Source organism: Mobula hypostoma, chromosome 1, assembly GCF_963921235.1.
Source record: "Mobula hypostoma chromosome 1, sMobHyp1.1, whole genome shotgun sequence".
Taxonomy (NCBI): Eukaryota; Metazoa; Chordata; class Chondrichthyes; order Myliobatiformes; family Myliobatidae; genus Mobula; species Mobula hypostoma.
The window spans coordinates 256,138,479-256,155,306 of record NC_086097.1 but is presented as its reverse complement, the minus strand read 5'-3'; the positions used below and the strand labels follow the sequence as shown (position 1 = coordinate 256,155,306).

General features: G+C 48.9%; 1 protein-coding gene across 2 annotated transcripts in view; it reads left to right on the top strand.

The window, feature by feature from the left end:
* Window positions 1-16,828, top strand: part of avl9 (AVL9 homolog (S. cerevisiase)) — a 319,342-nt gene that overhangs the window by 165,071 nt on the left and 137,443 nt on the right. For both annotated transcript variants that reach the window (XR_010020391.1, XM_063067522.1), the window contains exon 9: window positions 161-230. Coding sequence is in view for 1 of the 2 variants with exons in the window: in XM_063067522.1 (XP_062923592.1) it covers window positions 161-230 (70 nt within the window). In the remaining variant the exon portion in view is untranslated. The remainder of the gene's footprint in view (window positions 1-160; window positions 231-16,828) is intronic.

Genomic DNA, 16,828 nt, shown 5'->3' with positions numbered 1-16,828 from the left:
GAGGGATTAGAGCAGTGGGCTAAGCACACACCGCTGAGGTGTGCCAGTGTTAATCTATGACAAAGCATAAACGATTACATTTATTATACAGATTGTTCATGATTTAAGATTTGTTGCATTTGTTTTGAGTGAGTTGGTAAAACAGCTACTGTCTTTTCAGGTTCTGTTTTACTTGTCACCGGTGAACCGTCTGGTTGGGACTCTGATGACTGTACTGTCACTTTTTCCAGGTTAGTAACAACACATTTTGGTAAACTTCCTATTTAATCATATTTCAATATCCCAAACACTTCCCAGCCAATGAACTATCCAAGACAGGTTTATTATCACTGACATATCACATAGCAGACCAATTGAGTAATTACTTTGGTTCTGTCTTCACTAAGGAGGACATAAATAATCTTCCAGAAATAGTAAGGGACAGAGGGTCCAGTGAGATGGAGGAACTGAGCGAAATACATGTTAGTAGGGAAGTGGTGTTAGGTAAATTGAAGGGATTGAAGGCAGATAAATCCCCAGGGCCAGATGGTCTGCATCCCAGAGTGCTTAAGGAAGTAGCCCAAGAAATAGTGGATGCATTAGTGATAATTTTTCAAAACTCGTTAGATTCTGGACTAGTTCCTGAGGATTGGAGGGTGGCTAATGTAACCCCACTTTTTAAAAAAGGAGGGAGAGAGAAACCGGGGAATTATAGGCCGGTTAGCCTAACGTCGGTGGTGGGGAAACTGCTGGAGTCAGTTATCAAGGATGTGATAACAGCACATTTGGAAAGCGGTGAAATGATCGGACAAAGTCAGCATGGATTTGTGAAAGGAAAATCATGTCTGACGAATCTCATAGAATTTTTTGAGGATGTAACTAGTAGAGTGGATAGGGGAGAACCAGTGGATGTGGTATATTTGGATTTTCAAAAGGCTTTTGACAAGGTCCCACACAGGAGATTAGTGTGCAAACTTAAAGCACACGGTATTGGGGGTAAGGTATTGGTGTGGGTGGAGAATTGGTTAGCAGACAGGAAGCAAAGAGTGGGAATAAACGGGACCTTTTCAGAATGGCAGGCGGTGACTAGTGGGGTACCGCAAGGCTCAGTGCTGGGACCCCAGTTGTTTACAATATATATTAATGACTTGGATGAGGGAATTAAATGCAGCATCTCCAAGTTTGCGGATGACACGAAGCTGGGTGGCAGTGTTAGCAGTGAGGAGGATGCTAAGAGGATGCAGGGTGACTTGGATAGGTTGGGTGAGTGGGCAAACTCATGGCAGATGCAATTTAATGTGGATAAATGTGAAGTTATCCACTTTGGTGGCAAAAATAGGAAAACAGATTATTATCTGAATGGTGGCCGATTAGGAAAAGGGGAGGTGCAACGAGACCTGGGTGTCATTATACACCAGTCATTGAAAGTGGGCATGCAGGTACAGCAGGCGGTGAAAAAGGCAAATGGTATGCTGGCATTTATAGCGAGAGGATTCGAGTACAGGAGCAGGGAGGTACTACTGCAGTTGTACAAGGCCTTGGTGAGACCACACCTGGAGTATTGTGTGCAGTTTTGGTCCCCTAATCTGAGGAAAGACATCCTTGCCATAGAGGGAGTACAAAGAAGGTTCACCAGATTGATTCCTGGGATGGCAGGTCTTTCATATGAAGAAAGACTGGATGAACTGGGCTTGTACTCGTTGGAATTTAGAAGATTGAGGGGGGATCTGATTGAAACGTATAAGATCCTAAAGGGATTGGACAAGCTAGATGCGGGAAGATTGTTCCCGATGTTGGGGAGGTCCAGAACGAGGGGTCACAGTTTGAGGATAGAGGGGAAGCCTTTTAGGACCGAGATTAGGAAAAACTTCTTCACACAGAGAGTGGTGAATCTGTGGAATTCTCTGCCACAGCAAACTGTTGAGGCCAGTTCATTGGCTATGTTTAAGAGGGAGTTAGATATGGCCCTTGTGGCTACAGGGGTCAGGGGGTATGGAGGGAAGGCTGGGTTCTGAGTTGGATGATCAGCCATGATCATAATAAATGGCGGTGCAGGCTCGAAGGACCGAATGGCCTACTCCTGCACCTATTTTCTATGTTTCTATATCCTGTGAAATTTACATTTGCAGCGCAAATAGTTTTTTTTTCTTGGAGAAATATAGCGATCAATTTCTATACAGAAAATCCCACAAACTGTAAGGAAGGCTGAGGGAATGGGAAAGTTCCTCATCTCTTTTTTTGGTCATGGAATGTTTTCAGTTCATTTGAGAGGTAGACAGATATTTGGCTTGATGTCAACTGAATGAAAGCACATCTGGCATCCTGGAAACACCACTTAATTCTATGAAACATAGAAACGCAGAAAACCTATAGCACAATACAGGCCCTTTGGCCCACAAAGTTGTGCCAAACATGTCCTTACCTTAGAAATTACTAGGGTTACCCAGAGCCCTCCATTGAATCAAAATGAACAAGAAAAATTGTTTAATTACTAACCATAGAGAAGCTGGCCTCTTTCATTTACAAACCTACTCCCAATTGTCTTTGATCAGTGTGCATTTGGAACTCCCCTGTATTTCATGTACAAACCTTGGAGGTACATGATAAAATAGGTCGTAGTCAGTGCGGTTTCCTCAAGGGAAAATCTTGCTTGACAAATCTGTTGGAATTCTTTGAAGAAATCGCAAGCAGGATAGAGAAAGGAAAATTGGTTAATGTTGTATACTTGGAATTTCAGAAGGCCTTTCACAAGGTGACATACGCGAGGCTGTTTGATAAGCTACGAGCCCGTGGTATGGCAGGAAAGATTCTCGCATGGATAAAGCAGTGGCTGATTGGCACAAGACAAGGTGTGGGAATAAAAGGAGTCTTTTCTGGCTGGCTGCCGCTGAGAAGTGGTATTCCCCAGAGGTCTGTGTTGAGACCTATTCTTTTTACGTTATATGTCAATGAAATTGCTGGTTTTGTTGCAAAGTTCTCAGAAAATATGAAGATGGGTGGAGGGGCAGGTCCAGTGGTGCTAGAAAGTTTGTGAACCCTGTAGAATTTAGAAGAATGCATAGGGATCTCATTGAAACCTACTGGATGTTGAAAGGACTAGATAGGGTGGATGTGGAGAGGATGTTTCCTATGGTGGGGGTATCCAGAACTCGAGGGCACAGCCTCAAAATTGAGAGGTAACCCTTTAGAACAGAGGTAAGGAGGACTTGTTTTAGACAGAGAATAGCAAATCTGTGGAATGCTCTGCCACAAACTGCGGTGGAGGCCACGTTCATGGGTATAGTTAAGATGGAAGTTGATCGTTTTCTGATCGGTCAGGGCATCAAAAGATATGGTAAGAAGGCAGGTGTATGGGGTTGAGTAGGATCTGGGATCAACCATGATGGAATGGTGGAACAGACTCGATGGGCTGAATGGCCTAATTCTTCTCCTAAGTCTTATGGTCTTATGGAAAGACACCACAGAAGAAGCCACTACTCTCCAAAAAAAAAGTCATTGCTGCACATCTCAAGTTTGCAAAAGACCACCTGGATGTTCTATAATGCTTTTGGGACAATGTTCTCTGGATAAATTAGGTAGAAGTTGAACTTTTTGGCAGAAATACATATTGCTATCTTTGGGGGGAAAAGGCACTGCACACCAACACCAAAACTTCATCCCAACCGTGAAGCATATTGGAAGGGAGCATCATGGTTTGGGGCTGCTTTACTGCCTCAGGGCCTGGACAGCTTGTAATCGTTGAGGGAACAAGGAATTCAAAATTGTATCAAGACATTTTACAGGAGAATGTCAGGGTAGCAGTCCATCACCTGATGCTTAATAGAAGTTGGATAATACAACAAGACAATGTTCTGAAAGACAAGACTAAATTAACAGCAGAATGGTTTAAAAAAAAGAAAATTCGTGTTTTGGAATGGCCAAATCAAAGTGACCTTAATCCTATAGAAATGTTGCGGAAGACCCTGAGGTAAGCAATTCATGTAAGGAAGCTGACCGACATCCCAGAGCTGAAGCTGTTTTGTAAGGAGGAATGGCCTAAAATTCCTCTAAGCCGGTGTACATGACTGATTGACAGTCACTGGAAACGTTTGATTGAAGTTATTGCTGTACAAGGGGGCCACACCAGTTACTGAAGCAAAGGTTCACTACTTTTTCCCAAGAAATACAAGTATTGTATCAAATGATCATATTGGATCATTTCTCTCAATAAATAAATGAACAAGTATAATGTTTTTTGTGTTGTTTATTAAATTCAGTTTCAGGTCAGAACGCTCCACATTCGACATGATCTTCTCCCTCGACAGCTACAAGAGAAATGCAGAGAGCAAAGACAACCACTCTACGTCGCTTTCATTGACCTCACAAAGGCCTTCGACCTTGTGAGCAGAGACGGCCTGTTCAAAATTCTCACCAGGATTGGTTGTCCCCGCGGCTCCTCAGGATAGTTCAGTCATTCCACACAGACATGAAGGGCGTCGTTCAGTTTGACGGCTCTTCTTCAGAGGCCTTTAACATCCGCAGCAGTGTGAAGCAGGGCTGTGTGCTTGGCCCCACCCTGTTCGGCATCATCTTCACAGTCATGCTGAAGCACGCCTTTGGAACATTAGCTGATGGTGTCTACCTCCATACCAGATCGGATGGGAGGCTATTCAGTCTGTCCCAGCTGAGGGCGAAAACCAAGGTTCGTGAAGTACTCATCAGGGACATGTTGTTTGCAGACGACGCGGCACTGGCAACACACTCTGAAGAGCAACTGCAACGCCTCATGGACAGCTTCTCAAGAGCCTGCCAGGACTTCAGCTTGACCATCAGCCTGAAGAAGACCAATGTGTTGGGCCAGGGCATTGAGCACCCCCCTGCCATTACCATCAGCAACTATGAGCTGGAGATAGTTCACGAGTTTACATACCTTGGCTCCACCATCACGGACAGCCTCTCCCTAGACCCCGAGATCAACGGATGGATCGGACGAGCAGCCTCAACATTCGCCAGGTTGACAAAGAGAGTCTTTGAGAATGGAAAGCTGATGGCACACACCAAAGTTGCAGTCTACAGGGCCTGCGTCCTCAGCACACTGCTTTACGGCAGCCAGACCTGGAGCCTCTACTCCAGACAAGAGTGGCGTCTCAACGCCTTCCACCTTCGCAGCCTGAGACGCATCCTGGACATCAAGTGGGCTGACCGAGTCACCAACAATGAGGTCCTGGCCCGCGCCCAGATACCCAGCCTCTTCACCCTGCTCCAACAATGCCGTCTCCGCTGGCTGGGCCACGTACACTGCATGTCAGATGGGAGGATCCCGAAAGACCTGCTGTACAGGGAACTGGCCTTCGGCAAAAGAGCACAAGCACAGACCCATCTTCGTTTCAAAGATGTCTGCAAGAGAGACATGAAGTCACTGAACATGAATGTCAAGAGGTGGGAGGACATTGCAAGCAATCGCTTTCACTGGAGGCTGGAATTACGCAGAGGTCTAAAAAGAGGAGAAGAGAAGCTGGGGCTTGCTGAAGAAAAGTGCACTCGCCAAAAAAAGATAGATAAATAGATAGATATACTTTATTAATCCCGAGGGAAATTTCGATTCATTACAGCCGTACCAACCAAGAATAGAGCATAAATATAGCAATACAAAAACCCCCAACAATCAAACAACAAAATGCAAACTATGCCAGATGGAAAATAAGTCCAGGACCAGTCTATTGGCTCAGGGTGTCTGACCCTCCATGGGAGGAGCTGCACGTTCGATGGCCACAGGCAGAAACGATCTCCCGTGCCGCCAAGTGTTGTATCACGGTGGAATATGGCCGAAGTCCAACAGTAAAAAGTTCAATATTCAGTCTGCAAACACGTTCCTCGACCGTAATATGTCCGGATTGCACCATCTGTTGTTAACCAGATCAGTAAGCACCCAACTCCTTTACGCTTACCGCTCTCAGTGCACTTCCGGTCAGGCAGAACGGTATTACCCACCAAACTCCTTTTCTCCAAAAGTCTCTGTTGTCTCGACCCGGTCCTCTTTCCTCGGCTTTGTGATCCCCCTCTGCATCCTCTGTGTGTTTTCCTCCGGATTTCAGCAGGGGTGTCCGCCACTCTGCTCGCTAAACCGGCCGGCATTAGCTGGTCCATGGAATACCCAGTGCGACCTTGCTTCTGTCCCGCGTGTTGGGATGTAATTTCCAGCGCCAAAAAAACCCAAATAAAACTCTCCCTACCAGCATGTTAGAGAGGGTGCAGCTTCAACGTGTTACCGTGAAAAAAAAAATACAAAAAATAACGTAAATTAAAAAGTAAGAAGAAGAAAGTAAGAATAGATCGGAATGGCTGTACCAGGCTGCATGCACGACTGGTGCATGCGCACGTGGATAGAAAACAGCACCAAGACAACTCTGGAGGACAGCGCCTTCAAGTGCAGTCGCTGCAGCCGAGACTGTCACTCCCGTGTGGGCCTCGACAGCCACAACAGACACTGCTCTACCAACACAGACTGAAGCAAGACTTTCCAGATGCAGATCCATGGTCTCGCGAGTCTAACGGATGCCACCACCACAAGTAATATTGGATCATTTCTCTCAATAAACAAATGAGCAAGTATAATGTTTTTGTGTTGTTTATTAAATTTTGGTTCTCTTTATCTAATTTTAGGACTTGCGTGAAGATCTGATCACATTTTAGGTCATATTTATGCAGAAACCGAGAAAATTCTACAGGTTTCACAAACTTTCTAGCACCACCTTAGTTTTGAGGAAATAGGCTCCAGCAGGACTTAGACAGATTAGGAGAATGGGCAAAGAAATGACAGATGAAATACAGTGTCGGGAAGTGCTGGCCAAAGGGCCTGTAATGTAAAGATATAAAAAGGTTGACTATTTTCTAAATAGAGAGAAAATACAAAAAAATGAGGCGCAAAGGGACTTGGGAATCCTTGTCCAGGATTCCCTAAAGGTTAATTTGCAGGTTGAATGTGTGGTGAGGAAGGCAAATGGAATGTTAGCATTCGTTTCAAGAGGACTAGAATATAGTCATAGTCATACTTTATCAATCCCGGAGGAAATTGGTTTTCGTTACAGTTGCGCCATGAATAATAAATAGTAATAGAAATAGTAATCGTAATATTACTATTAGTAAATAGTAATAGTCATAGAAATAATAAATAGTAATAGAATAGTAATAGAAAATAGTAATAAATAGTTAAATAGTAATATGTAAATTATGCCAGTAAATTATGAAATAAGTCCAGGACCAGCCTATCGGCTCAGGGTGTCTGATCCTCCAAGGGGGGAGTTGTGAAGTTTGATGGCCACAGGCAGGAATGACTTCCTATGACGCTCTGTGCTGCATCTCGGAGGAATGACTCTCTGGCTGAATGTACTCCTGTGCCCACCCATTACATTATGTAGTGGATGGGAGACATTGACCAAGATGGCACGCAACTTGGACAGCATCCTCCTTTCAGACACCACCGTGAGAGAGCCCAGTTCCATCCCCACAACATCACTGGCCTTACGAATGAGTTTGTTGATTCTGTTGGTGTCTGCTACCCTCAGCCTGCTGCCCCAGCACACAACAGCAAACATGATAGCACTGGCCACCACAGACTCGTAGAATATCCTCAGCATCGTCTAGCAGATGTTAAAGGACCTCAGTCTCCTCAGGAAATAGAGACGGTTCTGACCCTTCTTGTAGACAGCCTCAGTGTTCTTAGACCAGTCCAATTTATTGTCAATACGTATCCCCAGGTATTTGTAATCCTCCACCCTGTCCACACTGACCCCCTGGATGGAAACAGGGGTCACCGGTACCTTAGCTCTCTTCAGGTCTACCACCAGCTCCTTAGTCTTTTTGACATTAAGCTGCTGATAATTCTGCTCACACCATGTGACAAAGTTTCCTACCTTAGCCCTGTGCTCAGCCTCATCTCCCTTGCTGATGCATCCAACTATGGCAGAGTCATCCGAAAACTTCTGAAGATGACAACACTCTGTGCAGTAGTTGAAGTCCGAGGTGTAAATGGTGAAGAGAAAGGGAGACAAGACAGTCCCCTGTGGATCCCCAGTGCTGCTGATCACTCTGTTGGACACACAGTGTTGCAAGCACACGTACTGTGGTCTGCCAGTCAGGTAATCAAGAATCCATGATACCAGGGAAGCATCCACCTGCAATTCTGTCAGCTTCTCCCCCAGCAGAGCAGGGCGGATGGTGTTGAACGCCCTGGAGAAGTCAAAAAACATGACCCTCACAGTGCTCGCTGGCTTGTCCAGGTGGGCGTGGACACGGTTCAGCAGGTAGACGATGGCATCCTCAACTCCTAGTCGGGGCTGGTGGGCAAACTGGAGGGGAACTAAGTGTGGCCTGACCATAGGCCGGAGCAGCTCCAGAACAAGTCTCTCCAGGGTCTTCATGATGTGGGAGGTCAATGCCACCGGTCTGTAGTCATTGAGGCTGCTGGGGCGCGGCGTCATTGGCACAGGGACGAGGCAGGACGTCTTCCACAGTACAGGAACCCTCCGGAGCCTCAGGCTCATGTTGAATACATGGCGAAGTACTCCACATAGCTGAGGGGCACAGGCTTTGAGCACCCTGGTACTGACACCATCTGGTCCTGCAGCCTTGCTTGGGTTGAGACGTTTCAGCTGTCTTCTCACCTGTTCAGTCGTGAAGCCCACGGTGGTGGTTTCGTGTGGGGGAGGGGTATAGTCATGAGAGCAGGGTGGGGGACTGTGAGGAGGGGTAGGAGGGGAGAGTGGAATATGTATTGATCGGGGGCCGACAACAGATGGCTCATGTGGGGGATGGGCAGAATAGAAAAGCAAGGATGTAATGTTGAGACTTTATAAAGCACTGCTGAGGCCTCACTTGGAGTATCGTGAGCAGTTCTGGGTCCCTTATCTTAGGAAGGATGTGCTGAAACTGGAAAGCTACAGAAAGGGTGGGTAATGTAGCAGGATCCTCTTTTGAGTCAGGATGGATGGAAGTCAGGAACAGGAAGGGAACAGTTACTGTATTGGGGGTATTCTGTAGGCCTCATTGTAGCAGCAGAGATACAGAGGAGCAGATTGGGAGGCAGATTTTGGAAAGGTGCAAAAATAACAGGGTTGTTATCATGGGTGACTTTAACTTCCCTAATATTGATTGGCACCTGATTAGTTCCAAGGGTTTAGATGGGGCAGAGTTTGCTAAGTGTGACCAAGACGGACTCCTGTCACAGTATGTGGACAGGCTGACTAGGGGGAATGCCATACTAGATCTAGTACTAGGTAATGAAGCGGGTCAGGTCACAGATCTCTCAGTGGGTGAGCATCTGGGGGACAGTGACCACCGCTCCCTGGCCTTTCGCATTATCATGGAAAAGGATAAAATCCAAGAGGACAGGAAAATTTTTAATTGGGGAGGGGCAAGTTATGAGGCTATAAGACTAGAACTTGCGGGTGTGAATTGGGATGATGTTTTTGCAGAGAAATGTACTATGGACATGTGGTCGATGTTTAGAGATCTCTTGCAGGATGTTAGGGATACATTTGTCCCAGTGAGTAAGATAAAGAATGGTAGGGTGAAGGAACCATGGGTGACAAGTGAGGTGGAAAATCTAGTCAGGTGGAAGAAGGCAGCATACATGAGGTTTAGGAAGCAAGGATCAGATGGGTCTATTGAGGAACATAGGGAAGCAAGAAAGGAGCTTAAGAAGGGGCTGAGAAGAGCAAGAAGGGGGCATGAGAAGGCCTTGGTAAATAGGGTAAAAGGAAAACCCCAAGGCATTCTTCAGTTATGTGAAGAACAAAAGGATGACAGGAGTGAAGGTAGGACGGATTAGAGATAAAGGTGGGAAGATGTGCCTGGAGGCTGTGGAAGTGAGCGAGGTCCTCAATGAATACTTCTCTTCGGTATTCACCAATGAGAGGGAACTTGATGATAGAAACATAGAAACATAGAAAATAGGTGCAGGAGTAGGCCATTCGGCCCCTCGAGCCTGCACCGCCATTTATTATGATCATGGTTGATCATCCAACTCAGAACCCAGCCTTCCCTCCATACCCCCTGACCCCTGTAGCCACAAGGGCCATATCTAACTCCCTCTTAAACATAGCCAATGAACTGGCCTCAACAGTTTGCTGTGGCAGAGAATTCCACAGATTCACAACTCTCTGTGTGAAGAAGTTTTTCCTAATCTCGGTCCTAAAAGGCTTCCCCTCTATCCTCAAACTGTGACCCCTCGTTCTGGACCTCCCCAACATCGGGAACAATCTTCCCGCATCTAGCCTGTCCAATCCCTTTAGGATCTTATACGTTTCAATTAGATCCCCCCTCAATCTTCTAAATTCCAACGAGTACAAGCCCAGTTCATCCAGTCTTTCTTCATATGAAAGACCTGCCATCCCAGGAATCAATCTGGTGAACCTTCTTTGTACTCCCTCTATGGCAAAGATGTCTTTCCTCAGATTAGGAGACCAAAACTGCACACAATACTCCAGGTGTGGTCTCACCAAGGCCTTGTACAACTGCAGTAGTACCTCCCTGCTCCTGTACTCGAATCCTCTTGCTATAAATGCCAGCATACCATTCGCCTTTTTCACCGCCTGCTGTACCTGCATGCCCACTTTCAATGACTGGTGTATAATGACACCCAGGTCTCGTTGCACCTCCCCTTTTCCTAATCGGCCAGTATTCAGATAATAATCTGAGTGAGATAATGATGGTGAGGACAATATGAGTGAGGTTGATGTTCTGGAGCATGTTGATATTAAGGGAGAGGAGTTGTTGGAGTTGTTAAAATACATTAGGACGGATAAGGCCCCGGGGCCTGACGGAATATTCCCCAGGCTGCTCCACGAGGCGAGGGAAGAGATTGCTGAGCCTCTGGCTAGGGTCTTTATGTCTTGTTGTCCATGGGAATGATACCGGAGGTTTGGAGGGAGGCGAATGTTGTCCCCTTTTTCAAAAAAGGTAGTAGGGATAGTCCAGGTAATTATAGACCAGTGAGCCTTACGTCTGTCGTGGGAAAACTGTTGGAAAAGATTCTTAAAGATGGGGTCTGTGGGCATTTAGAGAATCATGGTCTGATCAGGGACAGTCAGCATGGCCTCGTGAAGGGCAGATCGTGTCTAACAAGCCTGATAGAGTTCTTTGAGGAGGTGACCAGGCACATAGATGAGGGTAGTGCAGTGGATGTGATCTATATGGATTTTAGTAAGGTATTTGACAAGGTTTCACATGGTAGGCTTATTCAGAAAGTCAGAAGGCATGGGATCCAGGGAAGTTTGGCCAGGTGAATTCAGAATTGACTTGCCTGCAGAAGGCAGAGGGCCATGGTGGAGGGAGTACATTCAGATTGGAGGATTGTGACTAGTGGCGTCCCACAAGGATCTATTCTGGGACCTCGACTTTTCGTGGTTTTTATTAACAACCTGGATGTGGGGGTAGGAGGGTGGGTTGGCAAGTTTGCAGACAACACAAAGGTTGGTGGTGTTGTATATAGTGTAGGGGATTGTCAATGATTGCAGAGAGAGATTGATAGGATGCAGAAACGGGCTGAGAAGTGGCAGATGGAGTTCAACCCGGAGAAGTGTGAGGTGGTACACTTTGGAAGGACAAACTCCAAGGCACAGTACAAAGTAAGTGGCAGGATACTTGGTAGTGTGGAGGAGCAGAGGGATCTGGGGGTACATGTCCACAGATCCCTGGAAGTTGCCTTACAGGTGGATAGGGTAGTTAAAAAAGCTTATGGGGTGTTAGCTTTCATAAGTCGAGGGATAGAGTTTAAGAGTCGCGATGTAATGATGCAGCTCTAAAAAACTCTGGTTAGGCCACACTTGGAGTACTGTGTCCAGTTCTGGTCGCCTCACTATAGGAAGGATGTGGAAGCATTGGAAAGGGTACAGAGGAGATTTACCAGAATGCTGCCTGGTTTAGACAGTATGCATTATGATCAGAGATTAAGGAAGCTAAGGGCTTTACTCTTTGGAGAGAAGGAGGATGAGAGCAGACATGATAGAGGTGTACAAGATAATAAGAGGAATAGATAGAGTGGATAGCCAGCGCCTCTCTCCAGGACACCACTGTTCAATACAAGATGTGTTGCACACAACCCTACGCCCGGACATTGTACTGTGGTCAACGGAAGACAATAAAATAATTCTCGTTGAGTTGACTGTGCCGTGGGAGGAGGGATGGGAACAGGCCCATGAGAGAAAGGCCTTGAAGTACCAGCCCTTACTGCAGGAGTGCAAAGACAAGGGATGGCAGGCATGGTTGTTCCCTGTGGAGATCGGCTGCAGAGGTTTCCCAGCCAAATCAGCATGGCGGTTGTTGTCAGATCTGGGCCTGAACGAAAGGAGCAAAAAAAAAGCAGCTCGTAGGATGGGGGAAGAGGCAGAACGAGCTTTTTGTTGGATTTGGAGTAGGCGAGAGGAGGGGAGCTGGAAGCTAGGAGCAGACGGGCAGTGATTTGGCCACCACTGCCGGACCACCAACTGGAGAGTGTCGTGGTTAAGGGTCGAAACACCCGGTGAAGGTTGGGAACCACCTGATGACATCTGCTCCTGGCTGAAGGCTACGGTTACCTTATAAGGTAACTGGAGGATGCACCCTAACAGGTGTATGTAACAAGTATGTTCTATGTACACAAATATGATTCCAGGATTGAACGGCTTGTCATATGAAGAGCATTTGATGGCTCTGGATCTGTATTCACTGGAATTCAAAAGAATGAGGGTGACCTCATTGAAACCTATTGAATGGTGAAATGTCTTGATAGAATGGATGTGGAGGGGAGGTTTCCTATGATGGGAGGGTCTAAGACCAGAGGACACAGCCTCAGAATAGAGGAGCATCCTTTTAGAACAGAGATAAGAAATTTCTTTAGCCAGAGAGTGGAGAATCTGTGAATTTTTTGGCCATGGGCAGCTGTGGAGACCAAGTCTTTATGTATATTTAAGGCAGAGTTTGATAGATTCTTGACTGGTCAGTGCATGAAGGGATACGTGGAGAAGGCAGGAGATTGGGGCTGAGAGGAAAATTAATCAGCTGTGATGAAATTGTGGAGCAGACTCAATGGGCCAAATAGCCTAATTTGCTCCGTATCTTATGGTCCAAACCTACTCCTGATTGTCTTTGATCAGTGTGAATTTGGAGCTCCTCTCTTTGTACTGGGGTTTGATGTGATGAGAGGAGACATGATAGAGGTATACAAGATATTAAGAGGAATAGATAGAGTGGATAGCCAGTGCCTCTTCCCCAGGGCACCACTGCTCAATACTGTGGCGACCCACTTTCTACACAAGCAAACCGGCTCACAAGATAGTCCGCGTGCAGGGAGAGAATTTTGTGGTGCACCTCTGACGTCATTTCCGTCCGGGGAGGGCTGGAAGGGATCTGCTTAAAACCCAGTGCCGCGAAGTTTGAATAAACGAGTCTCGAGTGCGACTTACAGACTGCGTGTCGCTATTTCTAGCTGTGTGTGTAGCACATCGCTACATTGGTGACCCCGACGGTCCAAACGGGATTTGGACCAAAGATGATCGACTCTTCATCTGTTCACACAGTTTCGCTAAAACTGCCAACTTCCTGGATGCTGCGACCACGCGTGTGGTTTGACCAAGCAGAAGCCCAGTTCCAGATTCGGCAGATAATCTTCGGATTCCACACGTTACTATTACGTGGTGAGCTCCCTTGACCAGAAGACAGCCGCACGAGTTGGGGATTTCATACTGTCACCCCCCCCCCCCCCCGAAGAAGGCAAATATGCAACATTCAAAGCACTGCTCATAGAGACCTTTGGCCTCTCACAGTGTGAGTGGGGTGCCCACTTGCTGCACCTGGACGGCTTAGGAGACAGGCCGCCGTCAGCATTAATGAACAAGATGCTGGCCCTGGCTGAAGGACACAAGCCCTGCCTCATGCTTGAGCAGGCGTTCCTAGAACAACTGCCCGAGGACATACATCTGCTGCTGGCCAACACAGATTTCAGTGACCCCCGGAAGGTAGCGGCTCAGGCAGACATGCTGTGGAAAGCCAAGAGGGAGAGTGGGGCATCCGTTGGACAGATTACCAAGCCACGTGCCCAACAGCAGGCCAGACCAGGCCTGGCAATGGAGCGCACACAACCCAGAGGCAGGAGTGAGGAGGCCAATGAACAGTGGTGTTTCTACCACCAGCGGTGGGGCACAGAAGCCCGCCGTTGTCGCCCGCTCTGCAAGTTCCCTGGAAATGCCAGGGCCAGCCGCTGCTAATGGCTATGGCAGCTGGCCACTAGGACAGCCTCCTGTACGTCTGGTACATGCAGTCGGGACGCCGCTTCTTGGTCGACACCGGAGCAGAGATCAGCGTCTTACCCCCGTCGGGGTACGACACCCGCAACAGGGAGCTGGGGCCCACCCTGAGGGCCGCAAACGACAGCACGGTTCGGACCTACGGCACCCGCACAGTGCAGCTGCAGTTCGGCACCAGCCAGTTCACGTGGGACTTCACACTGGCCACCGTGGCCCAACCACTCCTGGGGGCGGACTTCTTGCGAGCCCACAGCCTGCTGGTTGACTTGCAAGGGAAAAGACTGGTCCATGCCAAGACTTTCCAGGCGTTCTCCCTGGGTGAAGCCAAGTTGCCGGCCCCACACCTGGACTCCATCACGCTGTCTGACAACGAATTCACCAGAATCCTGGCGGACTTTCCATCGGTTCTGGCTCCGCAGTTCACAGCAGCCATGCTTAGACACGGAGTACAGCACCACATTCCAACCGAGGGACCACCCCTTCACGCCCGCGCACGAAGGCTCCCCCCGGACAAGCTCCGCCTGGCAAAGGAGGAGTTCAAGAGGATGAAGGAATTGGGGATCGTACAGCGGTCCGACAGCCCATGGGCCTCCCCTTGCACATGGTGCCCAAAGCAGCCGGGGGCTGGAGACCATGCGGTGACTACCGCAGACTGAACAAGGCTACAACTCCAGACCGCTACCCCGTGCCGCACATACAGGACTTTGCAGCAAACCTGCATGGGGCAAGCACCTTTTCCAAAGTAGACCTCGTCCGGGGGTACCATCAAATCCTGGTACTCCCTGAAGACATCCCCAAAACAGCACTCATCACCCCGTTCGGCCTGTTCGAATTCCTCCGAATGCCGTTCGGCCTGAAGAATGCTGCACAGACGTTCCAGCAACTAATGGATGTGGTGGGACACGACCTGGACTTTGAGTTCATCTATTTGGACAACATCCTCATAGCCAGCAGTAGTCGTCAGGAGCATCTGTCCCACCTCCGCCAGCTCTACTCCCGCCTGAGTGGTTTCGGTCTCACGATCAACCCGGCCAAATGTCAGTTCGGACTCGACACCATCGACTTCCTGGGCCACAGGATTACCAAAGACGGGACAACACCTCTGCCCACCAAGGTAGACGTGATCCGCCACTTCGCCCGGCCCAACACAGTCAAAGGCCAGCAGGAGTTTGTTGGTATGGTGAACTTCTACCACTGCTTCCTCCCCTCAGCAGCCCGTATCATGTGCCCTTTATTCACCCTGATGTCGGGTAAAGGCAAGGACATTACTTGGGACGAAGAGGCCGCGGCCGCTTTTGTTAAAGCCAAGGAAGCCTTGGCAGACGCCGCGATGCTGGTGCACCCCAGAACGGACGTTCCAACCGCTCTCACAGTGGACGCGTCCAGCACAGCAGTCGATGGGGTGCTGGAGCAACTCATCAAGGGGTGCTGGCAACCCCTGGCGTTCTTCAGCAGGCACCTACGGCCACCCGAACTCAAGTACAGTGCCTTCGACCGGGAGCTGTTGGCACTATATCTGGCAATCCGGCATTTCAGGTACTTCTTAGAAGGCAGGCCGTTCACCGCATTCACGGACCACAAACTGTTGACCTTCGCGTTCACGAAGGTGTCCGATCCCTGGTCGGCCCGCCAGCAGCGACATCTGTCCTACATCTCCGAGTACACGACGGACATCCAGCATGTCTCGGGAAAGGACAACGTCATGGCGGACGCGCGCTCCAGACCAGCTATCCAGGCCCTGTCCCAGGGGGTGGACTATGCAGCACTGGCGGAAGCGCAGCAGGCAGACGACGAGATGCACAGCTACAGGACCACAGTCTCGGGTTTGCAGCTGCAAGACTTCCTCGTAGGCCCAGGTGAGAGGACCCTCCTGTTTGACGTGGCTACCGGCCAACCTCGCCCCATTGTCCCAGCAGCCTGGCAGCGGCAAGTTTTCAACTCCATACACGGCTTGGCGCACCCATCTATCAGGACAACCACCCGGATGGTCTCCAGCAAGTTCATGTGGCACGGACTTCGCAAACAGGTCAGCGAATGGGCCAAAACGTGCACGCAGTGCCAAACAGCCAAGGTACAGCGGCACACTCGCTGGAGGTTCGACCACATCCATGTGGATATCGTGGGGCCCTTGCCAGTGACGCGAGGAGCGCGGTACCTCCTAACTATGGTAGAACGGTTCACGAGATGGCCAGAGGTGGTCCCGCTCAATGACACCACCGCTGATTCCTGCGCCCGAGCACTGATTGCAACCTGGGCAGCACGCTTCGGGATACCAGCCCACATTACCTCCGACAGGGGCACCCAGTTCACCTCCAGCCTGTGGTTGGCTGTGGCCAGCCTGTTGGGAACACAATTACACCATGCAACTGCCTACCACCCACAGTCGAACGGACTAGTGGAACGCTTCCACCGTCACTTAAAGTCGGCTCTCATGGCCCGCCTGAAAGGGCCAAACTGGGTGGACGAGCTTCCCTAGGTCCTGCTCGGAATCCGCACAGCAATCAAAGAGGGTCTGTACACCTCGTCGGCCGAGCTGGTGTACGGCGCACCCCTGGTCGTCCCAGGAGAGTTCATACCAGCCTCAAGGG